General features: G+C 41.0%; 1 protein-coding gene across 18 annotated transcripts in view; it reads right to left on the minus strand.

Moving 5' to 3' along the window:
- The window catches only part of PRRC2C (proline rich coiled-coil 2C), a 117,282-nt gene that overhangs the window by 84,618 nt on the left and 11,174 nt on the right, over positions 1–21,490 (minus strand). For 16 of the 18 annotated variants that reach the window (XM_048862320.2, XM_048862324.2, XM_048862323.2 and 13 more), the window contains exons 2-10: positions 13,369–13,536; positions 12,156–12,333; positions 10,974–11,083; positions 7,346–7,483; positions 3,913–4,154; positions 3,124–3,203; positions 1,156–1,286; positions 978–1,068; positions 503–650 (exon numbers count right to left, since the gene is read on the minus strand). In XM_048862320.2, the coding sequence (XP_048718277.2) occupies positions 503–650; positions 978–1,068; positions 1,156–1,286; positions 3,124–3,203; positions 3,913–4,154; positions 7,346–7,483; positions 10,974–11,083; positions 12,156–12,333; positions 13,369–13,483 (1,233 nt within the window). In that variant the 5' untranslated portion in view covers positions 13,484–13,536. Of the gene's footprint in view, positions 1–502; positions 651–977; positions 1,069–1,155; positions 1,287–3,123; positions 3,204–3,912; positions 4,155–7,345; positions 7,484–10,973; positions 11,084–12,155; positions 12,334–13,368; positions 13,537–15,737; positions 15,755–21,490 lie in introns of those variants that run through there. The other 2 variants (XM_048862304.2, XM_048862309.2) reach the window with 2 other exon arrangements.

Consider the following 21,490-nt stretch of genomic DNA (forward strand, 5'->3'; position numbering starts at 1 on the left):
CAAGTAAAAGTTCTTTTCTCCCACTGGCCCAATCTAGCAGCAAGCTGTAACAGGCTCAAGGAAAGTTTAAAAAATCTTGAGAAATAGAGTGCAGTGAGAAGAACTAAAACAAAGTTTTTGATATGCATCAAAGGAGCTTGAATTGGCTATTCAGGGAAAAACAAAACTTGCTCCTGAAGTATTGGAAAAAGGAAGTGAGAGACAGACTGCACTTGCTGTTTTAGTTACAGTTGATAATTTTTGGAGTACGCAAAGCAGACTTACTCAGGTAGGAGAGATGCCATGATATCACAGTGGCTGCCACTGAGTAGTTACAATAAGTAAAAGTGACTTCATAGCACCCTGTGGTAACTTTGCTATTAAAACATATGCTTTTACCAATCACTTGAGACTTTCGAAGTGTCTAGGGAGGAAGAATAGGGAAGAATCCACAGAAAGGATTCTCAAGGCACAGGGGACACCCTCGGAGGTAAAGGGAAGAGAAAATAAAACAAAAACAAACCTGGTCAAATTGAGTGCTTTTGCCATAGGGACCTCTGGCTACCGATGACTGTGGAGGAGCCTGGGTAGAGGATTTACTGTTATACCGTTCTTCTGCTTCTTTCTGTCCGTCAGGGCTCTCAGAGTCTTTTGAAGGCATTTGTTCATCACTGCATATAAAGAAAGAAATGAAACTGAGGGTCTGTTTTGAGTACACTCAGTAATACTCCCTTTCTCCCACAGCTTTTTAGACTGCAAGCTCTATAGGGCAAGGACTGTTCTTTTACTACATGTACATATAGCACCTCACACAATGGTGCCTCAATACTGTTTGGGGTCTCCTGGCATTAATGTAACCCAAGACAATCAATTCATCATTTGAGAAACTAAGTTGTCAGCACTGATGGTCCACTGAACCTTCCCAAAGAATTTTTTCACCTACACTAGAGCATGACCTACACGTGCGGCAGCTCACAAGGCTTGCAACATCAAATTACCTGCTTTCCCTTTTATCTTTCTGATTACTTCCTTGCTCATCATCATCGCTGAAGTTCAACTGCTCGGTGTAATCTACCTCACTCTGGGCACCTATCATATGAGCAAAAATTCAGATTAATATATTTAAAGTGTTCAGCATGGAAAGAGCAAGAGTCTTCATAGGTTCAATGTTCTCACCAGCCCAGCCTTCATCAGCCTCAGCATCCAGATTATCAAATTTATCAAGTTCCTTGAGTTCACTAGCACTAAGGATAGACGGACGCTCAACAGGTTCTGAGCACCAAGAGGGCCCTCTTCCCCGTGGGCCTCTAGAACAAAGGAAGAACGTAAATAAAAATCAGTTTTTAAAGCAATATCTGCTATCCCCAAGATAGCAACTAAGATCTTTAAAAATCACTATATAAAAGATTAATTTGTAGTTGAAGACTAAAGCAATAGGCTATTTTAAGTATATATTACTGCTTTCCCCTTATTAGCAGAGGCACAGTTTATACTACTTAGCCATATTTAGCACATTCTGTATTAATTTATGTATCATTACCAATTAAACAATCATTTTTATTATTTGTGAATGTCTAAAGAAAAGGGAAGGAGGAATATTTCTGAATCAAGTAGTTTTATAATGGGGAAAATGAGCAAAAGGGTCCAAGTCTCCCTTCTTTACCATTACATGGTCAGTAAATACTGTTCTGGTGTTTATAAATACTGAAAAAGGGCTCTTTAAAAAATCGCTGAGTGACCGTTTCAATCTAATCTCTTAGAAGGGGAGAATGAAGTTTATATTAGATAATTTATATATGCTAGATCAGGGGTGGGCAAACATCTGAGAATAGAAATTATATGGCAGGCCATGAATGCTCACAAAATTGGGGTTGAGTTGCGGAAAGGGGTGAAGGCTCTGTTTGGGGGTGCAGGCTCCGGGGTGGGGCTGGAAGTGAAGAGTTCAGGGTGTAGGAGGGTGCTCTGGGCTGGAACGAAGGGGTTCAGAGGGCAGGAGGGGGATCAGGGCTGGGGCAGGGGTAAAGGAAGGGGTGCATGCTCCAGCTGGGGGTGCAGGCTCTGGGGTGGGGCTGGGGATGAGGGATTTGGGGTGCAGGAGGCTGTTCAAGGCTGGGATTGAGGGGTTTGGAGGGCAGGAGAGAGATCAGGGCTGGGGTAGGGGGTTGGGGCATGGCGGGAGGTTCAGGGGTGCAGGCTCCAGGTGGCGCTTACCTCAAGCAGCTCCAGGGAGCACCAGCATGTCTCTTCTCTAGCTCTTACGGGGAGGCGTGGTCAGGTAGTTCTGCACACTGCCCCGTGCACAGGGACCACCCCTGCAGCTCCCATTGGTTCCCGGCCAATGGGAGCTGCAGGTGTGGCACTTGGGGCAGGGACAACGAGCAGAGCCCCCTGGCTGCCCTTACATACAGGAGCCGGAGAAGGCCATGCCGCTGCTTCTAGGAGCTGCATGGAGCGACCCCCAACCCTGCACTCCGGCTGGAGCAGGGCAAGCCCCAGACTCCGCTCCCCAGCAGGAGCTCGAGGGCCAGATGAAAACGGCTGGTGGGCCGGATGTGGCCTGCAGGCTGCAGTTTGCCCACCTGTGCTAGATTGTATATGTAGCCCTGCTTTTATCACACAAAATAAAGAGCTGCCCTACTGGGTCAGATCAGTGGTCCATCTAGCCCAGTATATAGTGTCCAACAATGGCCAGTACCAGAGATTCAGGGGGAGTATACGGAATAGGTCAGTTGGAAGGATTGATCCTAGCTTCCCCCTCCCCGCTTCTGGCAATCAGTGCTTTAGGGTTGCATCCCTGACCATCTTGGCTAACAGATATATTGTGGGAAAGGGAAAACAATACTTCTGTTCACTTTTTCCACGCCATTCATGATTTTATAGATCTCTCATATATCTCCCCCCAAATGTCTCTTTTCTTAGCCAAACAATCTTAATCTTTTTAGTTTCTCCTCATATAGAAGCCATTCTAAAGACCTGATAATCTTCAACGCTCCGCTCTGAATCTTTTCAGATCCATTATATCCTTTTGAGATGGAATGACCGGAACTGGACACAGTATTCAAGGTGTGGGCGCACCATGGTTTTACTTAGTGACATATATTTGGTCACTACTCATGCAATTCTAGTATTTATGAAAGTTATTACCTGCTAGCCTCAGATGAAGTAGGGAACCTGCTGGGACCCTGCATTGCAGGATATGCCATTCTAGGATATTGATTAAACATCTAGGAAAGGAAGCCAAAAATTACCAGACTGGCTTTTAGATATAGGAAAAATTGATTTAAAAATATAGCTTCATTAGAACTGCCAATGCCACTACTACAGCAGCCCTTATGAAAGGCAGAGAAATTCTGTCTTACAATCCAAGGAGACTGTTCACCTTAAATAGTGGGTTGAGCTCACAAATTACAATTCCCTCACTTAAAGGTAGGTAGTTGCCCTTCATGACAATGTTGAAACTGAAGACAGATGGAGTCATGACAGGGCTCCGTATACATTAATGCTTGTCAGTGGATATCAGCTAAGGCTGCACACCAGATTCTCTTTCCACAGGAAAGATGTGGTATAATAGGAAGATCAGGCAGCATGAGACTGAAATACAAACCAAGTAACCTCCTGCAATAAGGGTGGGGCTGGCTTTAATATGGCAACAGAACTTGCTCTTGCAAAAGGTGTGCAAGCTTTCCCCTAGGAATAGCACCTAAAAACCACCTTAATGGGAAGAGAAGAAAAATCCACACAGTTCCAAACACCTCTGTACAAAGAAGAACAAAAAGAGTTAACATTTTTTCTTGATTTTTGCACTGTTTAGAAACCAAGCCAATAAGTGCCCCAGAGAAAGAGTAAGATGTTTCAGCTTAGCTATCTAATGCTAATATTTTATTGATTCAACTGCTCACACTGATATTTATATAAGATACAGCAGTTACTTACATAGGGTGGCATCATTGCTTTGTACTGGGAAGAGACAGCAGGTTGTTGCTGACCATTCAGCTTGGGCTGAGGTGGCTGTGCTACCCGCATATCCCTTTTCTCTGCTGCCTTGGGGACATCATTTTGTTCTACTGGTCCTACTGCACTACCATCTTCTTGGCCAAGAGGCTTAACTTCTTGATCAGTTGGAGAATTTGGGGTGTTGAGATTCTTAACTCCACCTTCTCTCCAACTAGCAACATCTGCATGGAAGGAACCAGTAGGGGAGAAAGACAAGCCTAGCTTTAAATAAGTTTCTGATTTGTAACAAAGTAAATGACACTTATCTAATAGTTTTCTCTGATGTAGCAACACCAGTGCAAATGATGAACATGCTTTGTAGTCTGTCATTCAGGCAGGTGGCAGCCACTGCAGATAAAGCGATTGCTGACTCCCATTCCTCCTCAGCCCATCTCCAGATTTCTCTTCTCTAACTGAGAGCTTCCAACAATGAAATTTAAACTGGCTAGCCTGCTCTATGCTCCACAGCTTATGGGATGACTTAGGAGGGGTATCTGTGCGGTATTGATATAAAATTATTTTTCCCAAGATCTCAGTGTGTAGGTTAAGTAGATTGCTGTAGCAACTTGAGGTCTAAAAGGTCCCTGAAGAGAGACAGTGTCAAGTGGAAGTTTGGACTGCTTAGAATGCATGGAGTAATCCACTTTTGAGTGGCACAGCTCAAAAACCATGGAATGCAGAACCCTGTACGTAGAGTTTCTTCAGTTTTCCAGGCAGAATCAAAGTATCTAGAAGCTCCGAGACAGATTCCACCATCTATGATACAAAGGGGTGGACAGGAAGCTCTAGCTATGCTTAAAGAAACATGGAGATCTAGCAAAAAAATCCAAAACAACTATGCAGAAGAAATTGAGACTGAAACATTAGACAGGCAAGGCAAATTTTCCTACTTTCTCCCACTCCTTGCTGGTTTATTCTTCACCTGAAAACCAGCTTAGATTCTGATCAAATATACTGCTTCAGTCAGAGGTACCCAGTGGCTGGTTTACAGATGACAGGCAGGAAAAAATGGAGAAGTGAATGCTAAGGGAAGGGGGAGAAAGGTTTAAAGGAGCCTTGGATGTCAAAATCCCTTCTTCTGGAACGACTACTACCTGCCTCAGGCCTGGTTTACACTACATTTACACTGACCTAATCTGCCTTATGTCAGTCTAATTAGGTCAGTGTACACATTACAGCCGTGTCCTGCCGATGTAAGTACCCTACTACATCAACATAATAGCTCCACCTCCATGAGAGGCACAGGGCTTATGTTGGTGTAGTTAGGATGATGCATTGTCTGTGTAGACACTGCATTCCTTACACCAGCTGTTGGCTGTCTTGTCAATTTCATGGCACTACTGAAGCTATGAAATTGACAAAGCCTAGCTCCCCAGCCAGGCTGCTGAAGGGTCTCTGCTCCAAACTGGCCTGCCGCCTGGGCTCCCCATTAGGGGCCCTACTGCCCCCTGGGGTTCCCAACTTCCCACTGGGAGTTCGGCTGCATTAAGGCTTCTGGCTCCCCGCTTGCAATCCAGATGCACTGAAGCTTCCTGTTGGGAGTACCGCTGTTGACCGGACTCCAGGCGTGGATCTCCCCACCAGAGGTGAGAAGCCTGGGTGGGAGGGAAAACTGGCCCTGGCTCTCAAACCAAACCCCCTCCTCCCCCCGGCCTTTCAATCAGTGGAAGCGCTCTGGTGAAGATGTGCACCACTGACAGGAGGAGGGTAGTGCGGACATCAGCCACCGCAGTAATTACTGTAAGTCCACCTAACACAGGTCAGCTTAAGACTGTAGTCTAGACAAGGCACCGTCATCTGCACAGGTGGCAGCTACAATACAGAAAATACTTCACATGATCATTTGATTGGATGATGAATTTTAGGTGAAGAAAAAAAAGTCACTTTGTTTTCCTGTAAGGAACAGTACTGCTGGAATCAAAAGTGTGGTTCCCAACTCCCAGAGCTCACTCATCTCAGAAGTAGTGTGTAAAAGCAACCTCCTGTAGGTGCTGTGTGGCCTTCATTTGTTCTGGCCACATCTAGACCTCTGCAGCGGAGAAAGGTCCAGCTTATTAAAGTCTTAGTCAGACTGTCTTAAACTTTCGAAGTATGGACCATATCTTGACAGAGACCATCTTGCAGACCAACTCTCCTCCCATTCACAGTTCTGCAGACCACACTTCCTCCCATTTGTAATTATGTAACCAGCCACCCTTTGGCAACCCCATAACTGCTCACATGGTGAATAATATTAGCAAAGTATTTTTATTTGTCATGACATTTAGCAACTAGAAATAAGAAGGTGCCAGCACCATTTGAATGTGACTAGCAAGTACTCTTTGGACCATGAGTGGACAATTGACCACAGTTTGGGAACCTGTGAAGGGAACCATAGCCTAGGAATAAGGGAAATATTAATGTATCTTATTTCTATATGTAGACATTGTGCTGGAACAGAAGTGAAAGTGTGAAAAATTCCCCAGAGTAACCTCTCAGTAAATGGTAAACACACATACTGAAATAAGAAACACAAGGTTGTAGATTAAAAGAAAAGTAAAATGAGTAAACAAAAAAAGCTGACAATATACTGAGGCAGGCAGGCATGAAAATGTAATCTGGAAGAACATGCTTAGATAAATCTGCAAGTGTATGTAATGTAGATTTTAGGCCAATTCACGTTTGTCAATTTTCTGTTGAGTGTTTGAACTTCTAAATGACAACATTCTATCTATTTCATTGTGCACGCCAGAAATCCTTAGTAAAACCCTATACCAAATTGTGGTGAGATACTGCAGTGTTGGGCAGGGTAGCGGAGCAACAGGGGAGCTCTTGGCTGACAATGGCCAGACTGAGGCCCTGAAGCAAGGGCAGGGAAGGTGCTAGGGCTATGGAGGAAGTGGCCCAGGAAAGTAGGCAGTGGGAATATGAGGAGGCAGCAGTAAGTGGTTACCAGCTATAGAGTCCCTGGGCCAGGACCTAGAGTAGCAGACAGGCCTGGGTCCCTGCCCCCCCTTTACCTGTACTTGCCAATGAGGAGAGTGGCCTAAATCCAGACTGCAGTTTGCCCTGAAGCCAGGGGCTAGACTAGAGACTGCAGTTGGCTACTGAGGCAAGTAGAAGGACTGAGGACTGTCTGTCCCCAGAAAGGAGAGAGACAGCGGGCTGTGTCCCGAAGAAGGCACTGCAGTCCGGGAGCGATGTGGGTCCAGACGGTGGACACGGTGGAGGAAGTGGAAGTAACGGTGAGTGAGACACTCCTAGTAAAAGGTGCCCTGGTGGTCCAAGAGAGCTAATTCCCAGCATGACCAGCAGGAGGCGCCGTAGTGGTGAGACTCGCTACACAAATGAAAATTCGGCATGCATCTTCACAAGACTTTTAAGGTATACCTACTTTGTGGCCGTAAACTGGGTCCAGGTCCATAGGGCTCTTCAGGTGCATCTTTCTCTTTCCCTGACTTTTCCTGATCCCCAGCTGCCTGCAGACTGGGAAACTCTTGCTGGAAATAACTGTTTACTGGGACACTTGGACCTAGACAATTACAACAAAACCATGTTACAAGTTTCAATAATGAATATAATTTAAAAAATAGGACCCTGTAGCTTGCCAACCATAAAGTTTACTTTAAAAAGCTATACTATTTTTCAAATAAAACAAGCTGTGTATTTCATCCATGTGTAAAATAATCCTTTGTGAAATTCCATATTCACTAGTGAACAGGCGTAGTTAAATCCACTGATCCAATTTACTTTCTTGTTGGATATAATGTTAGATGGATCAAGATAAGAGAGACAGAATGTGCGAGAATAGCAATAATGGATCATTTGAACTACCTAAAATGTGAACTGGTACGTCACATGGGGACAGCTTGGATAAGCAATTTCTCAACACCATGAATGCCAGCTTCTTAATTAGCTACTTCTGAAGTATGCAAACACTACTCTTGGCTTAATTTAAGGTAGCATACAGAAGCATGTTTAAGAAACAATCTGTAGTTGAGTTATTAACAGAGATCACAATAAAATTTAAGCTTAAGATCCTCTTGGAAGAACGCTACTAAAAATTAGTGAGGTAACATTAAACCTTCAGAAGGGCAATTTTTAGGATGTTAGAAAGAACCTAACTAGCTTCCTCAAGAAAATAGTTCAATAAAATTGAGCATGGAGGCTAGCTTAAAATTAACTGCAATGAGGGATAAAAGTGTTTGTGCCATTGTTTGCTTTATGATATGTAAAGCCATACATGGTTTTTACTAAACACAAATTTAAAATTGGAAATTAAGATAATCTTTCTTGGTTATTTATATGATGATATGAACTGCAGATCTAGTAGGACTATAACATTCCAAATGCCAAGGAAATGAAGTTTGATTGAGAAAGGAAGTGACTTTTAGTCAAACTGTTTAAACCTTTTTCTTTTTGTCAAAACTGCCACCTCAGACTATTCTATAACTAGTTAGAAGGACAGATCTTTGAATGTTTCCAAATCCCCAAACCTTCAGCTGAAGGTAAAGAAAGCTTGCAATCATTCTCTGGTCCTCCAAGGAACCCTTTTTTGTTCTGAAGGGAAGACTATATTCTTGATGTTGTAAGGTAAGAATCAAGCACAAACCGAAGCTCTGAAAAGAATCTTTCATGTCTTCTTTATACAAACAAGAAAAGAGGGAAAACACCCAACAGTTTCCCCCATGACTAACTGTTTGGGGATCTTGAAAGCTCTGGTATAACCAATCCTCACTTTGCCAAGACGAATATTATTTATTTAAAGTTTTATCATGGGGGGGGGGGGGGAGGGGAGGAGACCAGATTGAGGTATCTGGAAACCCTACTATTACTGAGAAGACACTTCCCACTGCTAACAACAAGTGGCAGGCAGTAGAAATCACTCCATACAGCTGCTCCTATGAGGCAAAAGCAACTTTTCCAGGATGTCCTACAGTAAGCAGGATGGGGGGGAGGGGGGGGGGGAAACGGGACGGGGACACACGCACACACGCATTTATGCATCTTCAAAATACTGCCTGATGTGTAACCATAAAGTCTGAATCAAGTGATTCTGTCTGCAAACTAAACAGTTTGCTTAGTGATAAACTTGACAATCTAAGCAAGTGGCGTCAACCTGAAATAACCACTGTCACCTAGTGAACAGTTCAGCTGTTAGAGACTTTAAAGATGGTGTTGAGACAACTACATTTTTCTTTATCTCCTACACAACAAGATCTAAAGATATACTGTAACTGGTCAGGCATTGCACAAAACTTCTGAGCTCTAGAAGTCTTTCCTTCTTAATTTTTCGCATTATACACACAAACCATAGCGAGAGACAAGAATGGAGCTGGGGAGAGGGAATTTAAGGAAGATTTATCAACAGACAAGAAAAAAATCCTATTATATCATAAAGGATCAGTCAGCTGAATTTTATTCTCCCCAAGAGACAACTAGAAATGCACAAGTTCCATCAACCAAGAGCAGGCCAGAAATAAGTTCATAACTTGTCTGGCAGGTGCATCTGGAATCTCAAACTGAAGGATACTGGAATCAGTCCAAGACAAAAACTATAATTTTCCTATTCTCCAAAATCTCAACTTCCTGTCCAAACACCATATCGTGGCTAGTTGCATGAGATGAGACAACCATCTGGTTTAGTTCTCAAAGCAGCCATAAAATCATTAACTAAATTCAAACAGACATCATCTGTATGCATCTCAAAGTCACCAAGCATAGTCTAATTCCTGTGGCACCTCAGAGAAGAAGGTTTTACTGTAGAAGTGTGATTTGTACCCCAGTATGAGTCAGATCTTATCCCACTCACAGGACACTCACATAAGACAAACTATCAGATCTAGTTTTGGAGTGGGAGATTTCCTATATTCAAGGATGGATGCCATATTAAACTTTAGGAAGGGAAGTGGGATGCCAACACAATCTAGAATTGCCAACTTGATCCTAATATTTGCCCCACAATACAGCATCCAAAGACCTTATGAACAAGAATACATTAACGCATGCAAAAACTAGGTCTATGCCTACAATAACAGGCTCAGAAGTTATTTCCATTGATCTTTCAGAGTAAGTTCACACTATGAGGATGGTTTGGACAAAGACAGATCAGCACAATGCTGCAACCGAGTCCGTTATTCGGTCAGAAGAGGCTTACAAGCAGATCTTTCAAAATTAAGCCAATAAAAGGGACCATGACTTATTTTCTGTGTTGTAAACAAAACTGCTTCCTGCTTCATTGTGTGCACTTCGTCTAATAAAAGTGTGTTATTTCTCTGGTCAATTACTGACAGTAAAAGGTCAAACTTTTATCCTAGAATAGTAATGAAAATGCTGAAGAACTTAAGGTTCACATTCATGGACACAATCTACCATTTCTTTCAAAATGTAAGATATGGTAGAAACTAGGAAGAACTAGTAGAACTGGTAGAAACCAGGAAAACTACTTGAGTCAATACTCTTCGGCTTTAAAAATACTGCAAGAACTATACAGCAACAAGTGGGAAAAAAACACCGTCTTGTAGCAGATATGCTGTTTGAACTGCAGTTGCTAAACTTCATGGTTCCAGATTTTTGGGTTATGCTAAACATATACACGATTAGCTTGACCACTGGGTGTTTACTGTTCCCCCTCCCATGCCAGAGAAGAGCTACACACATCCCTGCCACAGGCTGAGGATTTCTTTATTTTCCTTCCCCTCTTAACCCTGCCATATTCGACGACTTGCACCCCAGCCATCATCTTCCCCTGGAACCCCAGCAAAGGAGGGCTGTACAATTCCCTGTGCAGCTGAACAACACTGCTGCTAAGTTGGCTTCAGGGATTAACTTGAGTGACAAGGCACTCCCTCACCTTAGGGGCAAGGAAGTTGTCTCCACAACACTCCCAGCCCCTGCTGTCCCAGGGAACGAGAGACAGGACCAAAAGAATATTGAGCCCAGATCTCCCACGTAGCAGTGCCAAGCACAACTACTAAACCACTGGGCCAGCCTAGGTTTCCTCCACTTTAAACTCCACTTACCATCGCCTTGCCCACCTTGCTTGGTACTGGCCCAGGATTTGGCAACAGGGGCTACTTCTGGAGGAGGGGGAACCACAGGTTTTGGCTGTGTCTGCGGCACTTCTGGTTGTCTGAAATTAAAAGAAACAAATTCATTCTTCACGGACGGAGGAGAGATATATTTTCAGGACAGAATGAGCAATTTTTTCAGAAGTATTAACTTATTCTGCTCACTTGTGCCTGTGATAATTATGGCATTAGAAGAACTAAGAACTGAAGTCCTAATCTGCAACACAATTGTACACCCTGTATGAACACAAGTTAACTTATTGTCCTAAAATCCTGATATGGAGGCAACGTTCTGGAGATGAACAGTAATTTACTCTACAAGCGTTCTCTCCTAAGCAAATCGTAAGACATAAAACTGAATGTTTACCCCATATCTCTTAGTGTTTAGCCATGCATCAAAATACTTAAGATGACATCACTCAAAGGTAAATATAAGTACTTTATTAATCACTCCCTCCCATCCCTTTATACTCCTCCCTTTAAGTGATGAGAGAACTAATACCAGAATAATGAAGCTCTATGGTCAGTAAATTATGTGAGATTTGATGTTATGTAAGAAACAGCGGCCAAGATGAGACGTCAATACTATATTTACAGTATTTTGGTGCACAGGTAGGTAGCAATTAAAAGTAGGCAGGATACAAAATTACATCTAAAATAAAGCAGATTCCCCACCCCACCCCCCTTTTTTTTTTTTAAAGATGACTGAAAAGGAGTTTTAACCTATGAATCCCTAAATGATTTGAGACCTGGTTAACACTTAACTGCCTCTCCTCTAGCAGTATTTCCTTTAACAGTTGTCATATAGATAAACACAGCCATAATAGTTAAATTTGTGAACAGCGCAGAAAGGAAAAAGTTATAGCCCTTCATTTGGAATATATGTAGGCATACTGTCTCCAGTGTAAGAATAATGAAATTCATTTCAACCAGCCTCATGTGGTGAAATCCTCCCTGCCAACAATTAATATGGCATTATTTCCTCCATGATATCATCTCGACATTTTAGGCTTATTGTCACACAGCCACCAACTCCTTATTTTTCCTTTGGCCTTCGTTAAGGTGTTTGCAGTATGACAGGACTTTCACAAGTTATACTGAATTAAATCAGTAAGTTGTTGTGTTGTAGCTTACTTTTCTTCCTCATGCTGTTCTTGTTTAGAAGCCCATCCTGTGCCATCTTTAGGCACAATGATTACATTAGGATCATTGCCTTTGTTCTCTGCTTTGAGACTAGGGAGGTTAGCAGGGGGAGGCATCCTCCGGGAAATGGCAACTTTTCCAAGACTCTGTAATCCATGACGTGCAGCAACTGTATGCCAAAAAGAAAAAACATTTTTTCACTTTTTTCCTTAAAATTCAAACTGTTCATGTAACGCTACAGATTTAGTAGAAGAAAAAATTGTTTTACCACAATATTAAAACAAACCAAAAAAAGGGCACTAAAGATTAAAAATCAAGCCCCTTGAAATCTACAATTCACTGTCAAGCAGGAGTTATAAATTCCTTGCTTAGAAGAGTTCTGAAATAGTTTTCGTAGTTTTGAAGCTAATGTATTCTGATGTCCTCAGGATCAAACTGAAAATGGATTATATCAGCCCCAAATTTACAGTAATTTTTCAAAACTAAAAAAAACATTAAAAATGGCAAAGATCCTTTTGCAGGACTTCAGAAAGAACATGTAGATGGGTTTCCCACCAAAGTGTGGAATGAAAGTGATATCACTAACAGGAATTGTAACTGACCAAAACAATGAAAGTGACCGTATACTATTCAAAGGCACAAATAAACTGAAAAAAATTCTCTAACATATTCCAAATTATAGTAATCTCAGAGGTTATTTGGAACAGATTAATTGCAATTAGATAAATTTTTTTGAAGTTAACGGTCCCTTTAAATGTACTTAAAAGAGAGTCTTCAAAGATAGAACAGTAACTTAAAAATATAATGACAGGTTTCAGAGTAGCAGCCGTGTTAGTCTGTATCCGCAAAAAGAAAAGGAGTACTTGTGGCACCTTAGAGACTAACCAATTTATTTGAACATAAGGTTTCGTGAGCTGCAGCTCACTTCATCGGATGCTCTCAGTGGAAAATACAGTGAGGAGATTTATATACACACAGATCATGAAAAAATGGGTGTTATCATATTGAAGCACTAGGTTACATATAACCAGAAGTAATATTACACCTAAATCCTTTGCTATCATGTTTTCCATCTAGCATCTTTGTATAACATACAATTTGACATCTTGTTGCATTTAGATCACACACTCCACATGACCAATCCCAAACATGACTGTACTAGCAGAGCTACAGAACATAAAATAAGTCAACTCAATCTACTCACCTGTGGTTTTCTGCGTTTCCAGTGACTTTCCCTTGTAAGTATTAAATAGACTGAGTGTTGCATACTTTGTTTTTCCATCCTTTGCTTTTGTGCTCTGACTTGACTTTTCCGACATTTCGATGGAAACTCATCGAGTCTGGTACCTCCTGTTCACCCCTCAAAACCAATCTTAGTATAAAAGAAAGGAAGAGTCAAATTCAAATCAAATCCCATATTAAATTTTTAAATAAAAAGTTAATAAATACTCAAGTTAATTGAAAACATATTCTTAGTGCATTGGAAGTTACTGATATTTCACCTAGAACACTCTGGGTACTGTCATATTAGAAGGCATTAAATTCATAATATCCATAATTTTTGTAATACTAAAGCAACTATTTTGAAGGATTTCAGATTTAGCAATTTGAACTTTTTAACTACCTAACTTATAAAGGGGCAACTTCTGGTCAATACAAAATCCTACGGAAAAAGTCAAGTCAAAAGTGATCAGGTCATGCAATGGTTATTCCTGCTGAGTTGGATCCTCTCTCTCAGTATTTTTGTCCAAAACTAGATAATGGAAGGAGAGCTGCTCCTGGTACTTCTGCCCAAACACAGCGGATGGAAAGAGTGTGCTTTTTTGGAACATGAAACCAATTCCCACTGGCATATTTGTTGAACGAACAAACATCCTCCCTACACTCAAACCCTGTTCTCTGTGGAGGCAGGTTTTTTTTTGTTTGTTTTTTAAATTTGGGCATGCACACCTTTGGAAAGGATTATTTTCCACCGGAAGAGGAGTTTCTCAAAAATTCTGAATGGGCTGCACTGCTTACAGAAAGGGTAAATGCCCCCAAAACATTTCTAGTGTTTCACCCCTCACCAGCAATGTTCAGTGACTTCACCCACTGCAGCAGTCAGTAGCATTGCTACCCCCAACTTTGCTGTAAAATACATTGGAAATATTTGGAGGTTCAGGAAAACAGCTCCAGCTCCTGATACCCAGCTTCCTCCCAGTAAGGATCTACAATGGAGACAGCAACAAACCAGTTTCTGAACCAATGTTTCCAGTCTGTTCCCTATCAAAACGTGAGTCATAACTGAACTTGTTTGCAGGCTTTGTGTTAAGGGGAGGAAGACTCCTTCAGTGGACCTCCACATAGGGAAACAACATAACTATTTCATTTTGTCCCAAAGGCTTCAGGAAAAGCATCAGTACACTAATACCAATTTTTCCCTGCTCCTGTACCTCCTCCCTCCCAAAGGCCAGTAATTCTTGTCAAAGTATGTTTGTTCTGTGCTGGATGCACAGCTCACTAACTGGCTACAATCCAGTCAGCAGAGGGAGGGAGAAGTTTGCTGAGGATGCATTTGTGCATGGACCAAGACTCTATGGTTCTCAAAGCCCCGGGTACCTCCAAAAATGTACACATCCTTCAGCTCAAACCAACTTAAGTGGGCAAGGCTAATCAGCAAGCTTTTTCTTCACTTCCAACTTCTCTCAATAGTCCTAAACAAGGTTGTTTTCAGGGGGGCAGAAACTTAGATGGTATGTGGAACCCCACAGGTGGTTAATGTAGCTGGCTGGGTCTCCTATGGTCAGGATAAATTCTTCACATAAGGGTCCTTTCTCACTTAAAATTGTTCTCAACCTCTGCCCCCCAAGTCACCAACACCCCCTTCCTCCCAGAAAGGAAAAGAAAAGGAGATAGAGAGATGGCAGCACTCCCAGATCAGTCTTGAAATGGTGAATTGGAGTGATTTACGCCTATAACACAACAAGCAGCTATTATTTTCACTGGTCCCCTTCTACGAGCTTCTATGCTGGCCTGCTAGCTTCATCTGTATTCTTTTTGTCACATGATGGGTTTGAGCTACAAAGCGCTGTGATCTAGGAGTTCATACCAGTTACGCTATTCCTTCTTCAGGGCTATCTGGCAGTAAAGATTAGGATTGATAACTAAAAGTGTTATCCCAAATATGACATACCTTGAAGATCTTGCAACAGGGCCACTGGTGTTTAGTGAGTTTTAATGTAGAGATGCATCCCTAAGCGGCAGTGTTCCTGCTCGATGTGGCTGCCTGTGTTCCACACCAGTGAGCATACAATTAAGTGAAACACTTTTACACAGATAATTTAATCTTAGTGAAACTGGAAATATGGCATGTGCCTGACCAAGCTCTGATCTAAGATATGCTGTTATCCAACCTATCCATTTTTCAACACTCAGGAAAAATTTAATTTATATTTGCATGCTAATTAACTCAATGTCCCCTCCCCACACCTAGCTGCCATAACTTATATAAACAACAAATTTAACTCCTTAAATTCCTTTTACCAGAAATTAAAAAGCAGGTAAAAGCCTACTGCACAGATCATAGGCCCTCACCTTCATATCCTCTTCCATCACCATTGCCACAGGCAGTGTTAGCAGTATCACTTTTTTCTATCCACATCTCTCTATCCTTTTCCAGAGTATGTTCTCTCTTTTCCTCCTATGTATTTTATTTTTTATACAGCATTTTCTGCTCACTTTGACATGATGGCTCCTTCTGGGTTCTTCCCTTGCTCACCAGAAGACTACATGCTGCTCAGAGTAGTTGCAGGCACCGCTTCACAGCTGAGCCAAGTAAGTGAAGCCTAGGCCAATCAGATCCGTAAATGGGAGCTATTCTTGCAGAAAAGGAAGCAACATTTCAAAGCCTTAAGAATCATTTCTACTCTCAAGGCCAACAATAGCACTACTGGAAGGCATCTCCTGCAAGCCTTTACAGACTTGTGGGTAGAAAGCTGTCACACCAGGTTCCCAAATCAATCTGCAAGATAATGGATATTATATAGCTCCAATAGCTCCAATGCTTTTGAAGATCTCAAGAAGGATACACTAAGCTGCAGAAAATGAAAAGGATGATATGCATGTACATCCCACACTATTCCTTAGATATGCACTTAAGCCTAGCAATAATGTACTATGCATACTCAAGTATTCATCTATCCTAACAGACTAATTAAAAACTAATTTCCTCTTTACCAAGGTTCACACTGCTCGCTATTGAGAGCTATTTCCACACCAAAGTTCAACTCTCAAACCACCATTTTAGCTGTAGCACCGTTCAAAAATGAGGATTTTTAAAAAATTATAATTTGTATTATGAAACAAGCAGACAAAAAGGGGGAGTGAGAGGATGAGGTAATGAAATTAACAGAGTTTAGTAGAAAAATAAGTCTCATATCACCCCTTGCCTAACCAACACCAGAAGTAACTTGTAGGCATCATAGCAGAGAGCGGACTTAAAATAATGTAAAGTTTTTACTCAAACTCTCCAAAAACTTTTCCCTTTGGGCAGAAACCAAGCATGGAAAACTTTAATCTATAAAGTGAAAATTACAGAAAGTTATGGTTTAGTGAAAACAGGGAATTACAACAGCAACAGTTAGGCAACCTTAACAGCAATTCTTGCTAGAATGACTGTTACAACATAAATGCAAAGTTTTTATGCATTCCCATAAAGCTTTCTTTATGCTGATTTTTTTTACCTTGCCAGAGATGATTGTTCTGTGCTCCCTTATGTTTACTTTTACACGATATTTTGCCATAGTTGGTTATATTTAAGTTCAACTAAAAACTTCATGAAGATGATGATTAAACTGATTAAATTCACCTTCCTCAGTAAACTGGTTTGTGGGAAACTTTTTGAATTAGGTCAGTCAATACATTTTCATATTTAACTTAGTATAGGCATGCAATTGAGTGCCAAAGAATATGGACTTCTAAGATAAACATTTTGACCAGGTCCTAAACCCACACAACCTCTGCTCTTATTTATGCTTGCAATCATCTATGCTCCATAGTGCCATACACTGGATGTGTTAAGTACATACAAACATATGCTCAGCTGAGGTTTTTAGATTCATTCGGTACACCAACTTCTTCAAAGTTAGTCCTTGCTAACATTGGTACATTTAATCAATTAAATAGCTAGCCTGCTTAATATCTGATTACTTAACTTTTAATATTTACTATCAAATGTGCATCCATCAAGAGAAAACTATGCCTATCTGTTATTAGACTTCTGAATCACAGTATCAAACAAATCAGTTAATTGAAAGGATATGAGATAGCTGCATGCCCTCAGGAAGCAGAAGCATACAATTTAAAGTCTCTAATCACTCACTAAAATTAAATAATTAACCTGATAGGAAGGAAAGGGATGTGCTACAGCAAATGAAGTAATAGCAACTTGCAGGGTTCACTGCATCCAAAAAAAGAAAAGTTTTATATGGTCAATGAACCATTTCGGGTCACTATAGTTACCATCTGCACAATTACATAAGGCATTATGCTTAACTTTTGGAGCAAAAATAGTACTTTCAGCCACTTAAGTTAGGACATCAAAAGTTAACTGTCATAACAAGACTTATACAAATAAATGTTCATCAGTTAAACCTACAGAAATTAGTATTTTATACTACACTATTTTTCAGATTACAAGAAGTTTTCTGTCACTTATTTAGGTCCAGTGTTAAAGCACAGGGCATGTATATCTCCCGTACGCTGAGATCGTTCTAGTATGTAAAAGCACACCATATCAAGGCCCCATTATATTCCATTATTTTGTGGCCATAGATTACTGCAGAATTATGGTCCAGAAAATAAGCTCATTTAAATGAAATTTCTCTCTCTCCCAAACGTGAAGGAAACCTTCCAAACATGAATACAGCAGAGAACAATTTAACTGTTAGAAAATATTTTAAATTTTGCACTTTGCAAGATTAAGACTAACTGCAAACTAGTCAAGGAAGAACTTGTAGCACGTGCAAAGGGTTATCTTTTCTTTATAGAAAACCACAAAATGTGAATTCCATATAAAGAAGTTCCTTCAACTATTAGGAGGATGTGAATGCCTCTAGCAAGTCCCTTTTCTTGAAAGTGGCCTATGTAGAGGAGTTGATCTAAACATAGTATCTCTTAAGGATAGTCTATCCCCTACGTTTTGTAGTTTAATTACTTCCTCTATATCAGGGTACTCAAATACGCAGGCCGTGGAGTTATTTCTTGCGTCCCTCCATAGGTGCCGAATCCAACAGCAGCCAAGCTCCCCGCTCCTCTGCCTACCTCCCAGCGCTTTCCGCCACCAAACAGCTATATGGCGGCCCTTAGGACTTTCCAGGAGGGAGGAGCAGGGACACGGGGAGGCGGTGCAGGGATTTGGGGAAGGGGTTGGAATAGGGACAGGGGCCTCATGGAAGGGGTGGAGTGGGGCGGGGCCAGGGGGTGAGGGAGCTATAACTGAAGTAATTCTAAAAGTAAATGTGCGTTTTGTCGTTTGAGTGAGGTGCATTACTGAGTATTTATATTTTATTAAAACTAATGGTTTCAGTGATGCAGCCTTCGGGCCAATGTACTAGTCATCATGTGGCCTTCACGAGGATTTGAGATTGAGATCCCTTCTCTATATTTTTTGTCACATTTCTCCCACGGAATGGCAGTTTTATATACACACTTCTCATCACCTCATGTTAAAGTGTCCAGTAAGATTTCTAAGTTCTAGTAGTCAAGAGACAGAGCATACACATGCTAAAGACAGAAATGAAAGGGGGAGATGAGAAATGTTTGCAGCAATGCGAAGGTAAGATGTCAACTCCCTCACCAACAGCTTCTGATAAAGGGGAGGATGCTGGAATGGGACTCCTATCATGGTGCTGTCCCTGGGGCATGCTCAGGGGCTCCATATCTTATGATCCTTCAACTAATAGGTCCCTGATAAATCTGAAGTGCAATCTACTGCAAATCCCTGACTACTAAAAATCTCAATTTCCTACCACTGGAGTCCTCCTGGTTGGTGCAAGCAACGGCTGGGGCACTCTATTACTCTACCCCTACATATTTTATATATTTATTTATTTATTTTTTAACTCACAAAATAGACGTTATACTTCAAAGAACTGCATAACACATCAGGGACCTTCTCTGAAACATTAGTCAGGACTATCTAATTTGACAACATTTTGGCGAAGGGGTTTTATTTGATGTACAAGTATACAATACTCTACGATAGTTAACTAATCATATGCTGTACTTACATCACGATTTCTTCTCAAGATCTCTCAAAGTTTTACAACTATTAGCTAGATAATCACCACAATAATTTATAGAAGATAGGCAAATATCCTCATATTATAGAGTGGAAAAGAAGTGGAGCGGTTAAATTGCCAAAGGTCACACAGTAAATCAACGCCATGGCTTGGAAAAGAAGAATGGTCTGTAGTGGACTGAGACTCAGAACTAGACTCAATACCCAGCTCTGCCGTAGATTTCCTGTGCAATCTTAGGCATCTCACAATTCCTCATCTTAAAGAGGGCCTCATGATATTCACCACGTTATGAAAATAAATTCATTAATGTCTGTGAGGGACACACATACCACAATAACAGAAGCCATATAAGTATCTAGGTAAATTGCACAGAAGTCAGTATTCCTGGGTTCCTTTCTATATTCTTTTCTAATTACTTCTTCTAGAAAGCGTAATCTTTCCCCTCTTAGAAAGAAGGTATTGATATCAGTTTCATAGTCATGTCAAGCTACAGTGCCAACATCCTTAAAACACACCCTCGTTAATGGATACCCTGAAAAATAAGTCTCAGGTAAATCTTCAAACTACTGAGTAAGAGTAGTATCTTTCTGCTACATGGGTAATTAAATGTAATGGCCTGTGTTCCTCCAAACCCATTACTGCTGGCTTTAGGAGAATGGTCCTGCTGCTTTACTGAACTGTCTCACGTGCAGAACAGCACAGATGAAGATTAAGGTGTTAAAAACTGCAACAAGAATGGAAAATTTTCACTGTAACTGTAAATCTGGCATATTTCCAGATTCTACATCTTTAACCAAGCAGAGAAGTTGCTTCACAACTGCAAAACTTCACTATGATCTATGGCTAGAATGAGCCTCACTATATCCTGAAAAGTATGTGAAATCTGGTAAAAAATTTAATGTGTGGGTCATCTGAAGAACAGACTGTTTACTATATCACAGCAACAGATCAAGACTTAAGAAAGTGAATTCTGAGGACTTGGAACCAGAAGTGACTTGATTGGGGAGGGGGCGGGGGGGGGGGGAGAGTCCAACTTTAAAGCATTCCTGGTTTGTGGCTCATTTATAACACACTCTCTTTAATAAATACACTCAGATTCCTGATATGTTATTAGGATTTTAAAGTTTTATCAGGTTTCAGAGGAACAGCCGTGTTAGTCTGTATTCGCAAAAAGAAAAGGAGTACTTGTGGCACCTTAGAGACTAACCAATTTATTTGAACATGAGCTTTCGTGAGCTACAGCTCACTTCATCAGTTTTATCAGTAACTGCTAACGGTTTTTAGATTTTAAGCCCATGTTGCAAACAAATATTTTAATGTGATATCAGACTAAAAGTTTCAAAGGTAAGCAAAAACGGAATGCGGTGTGGGGTTTTCCCTGTTCTAGCCACAGACCTCACAGCAGCTACAATCCACATCAGCATAAAGTTGGAGAAAAACACTGAGAAAACACTAGAAGTAAAAAACAAACAAAGCCCTACATTAATGCTAACATTAAGGTTGCACATGGTTATTCAAGTCACAAAAAGCAAATGGTTAAATATAAATATTAACCCCGTTGATTTGTGCACATACACTGCACAATAGTCCAACTGTGTGAGATGTTATTTCCAACTACCAGGTTTACAGTGACTTAAGCTGCCAAAACTTTCACTTTGGGGACTGAAATTTTCCAGGCTTAATCTCAGCCCAGAGATGAATTTTGATCAAAAACGGTTCAGCCATTGGAAGTATGAGGTGAGCATGTTTTGGAGGGAGAACAAAAAACTTTCCCTATTAATAAGAGGCATCGTTCTCTAACAGGCGCCAAAATGACTTGGGAGTAGAAAGCTGATGTTTGGCATGAAAATAGCCCTCATTAAGTAATACCTTTCAGCAGTGAAAGGTGGCTTTGATTGACAGTATGAGCCTCTTCAGCCAGAAATTTTTCAGCACTTGTTTAGCAGTGTTAGGGATAAGGTAGACTGCACCTGTACATCCAACCAGGCTAACTTACCTGAAAACTATAAAAACAGACCCAATGAATGACTAACCACTTCCCAGAAG

This window comes from Caretta caretta, chromosome 8 (genome assembly GCF_965140235.1).
Source record: "Caretta caretta isolate rCarCar2 chromosome 8, rCarCar1.hap1, whole genome shotgun sequence".
In the NCBI taxonomy this organism is placed as follows: Eukaryota; Metazoa; Chordata; order Testudines; family Cheloniidae; genus Caretta; species Caretta caretta.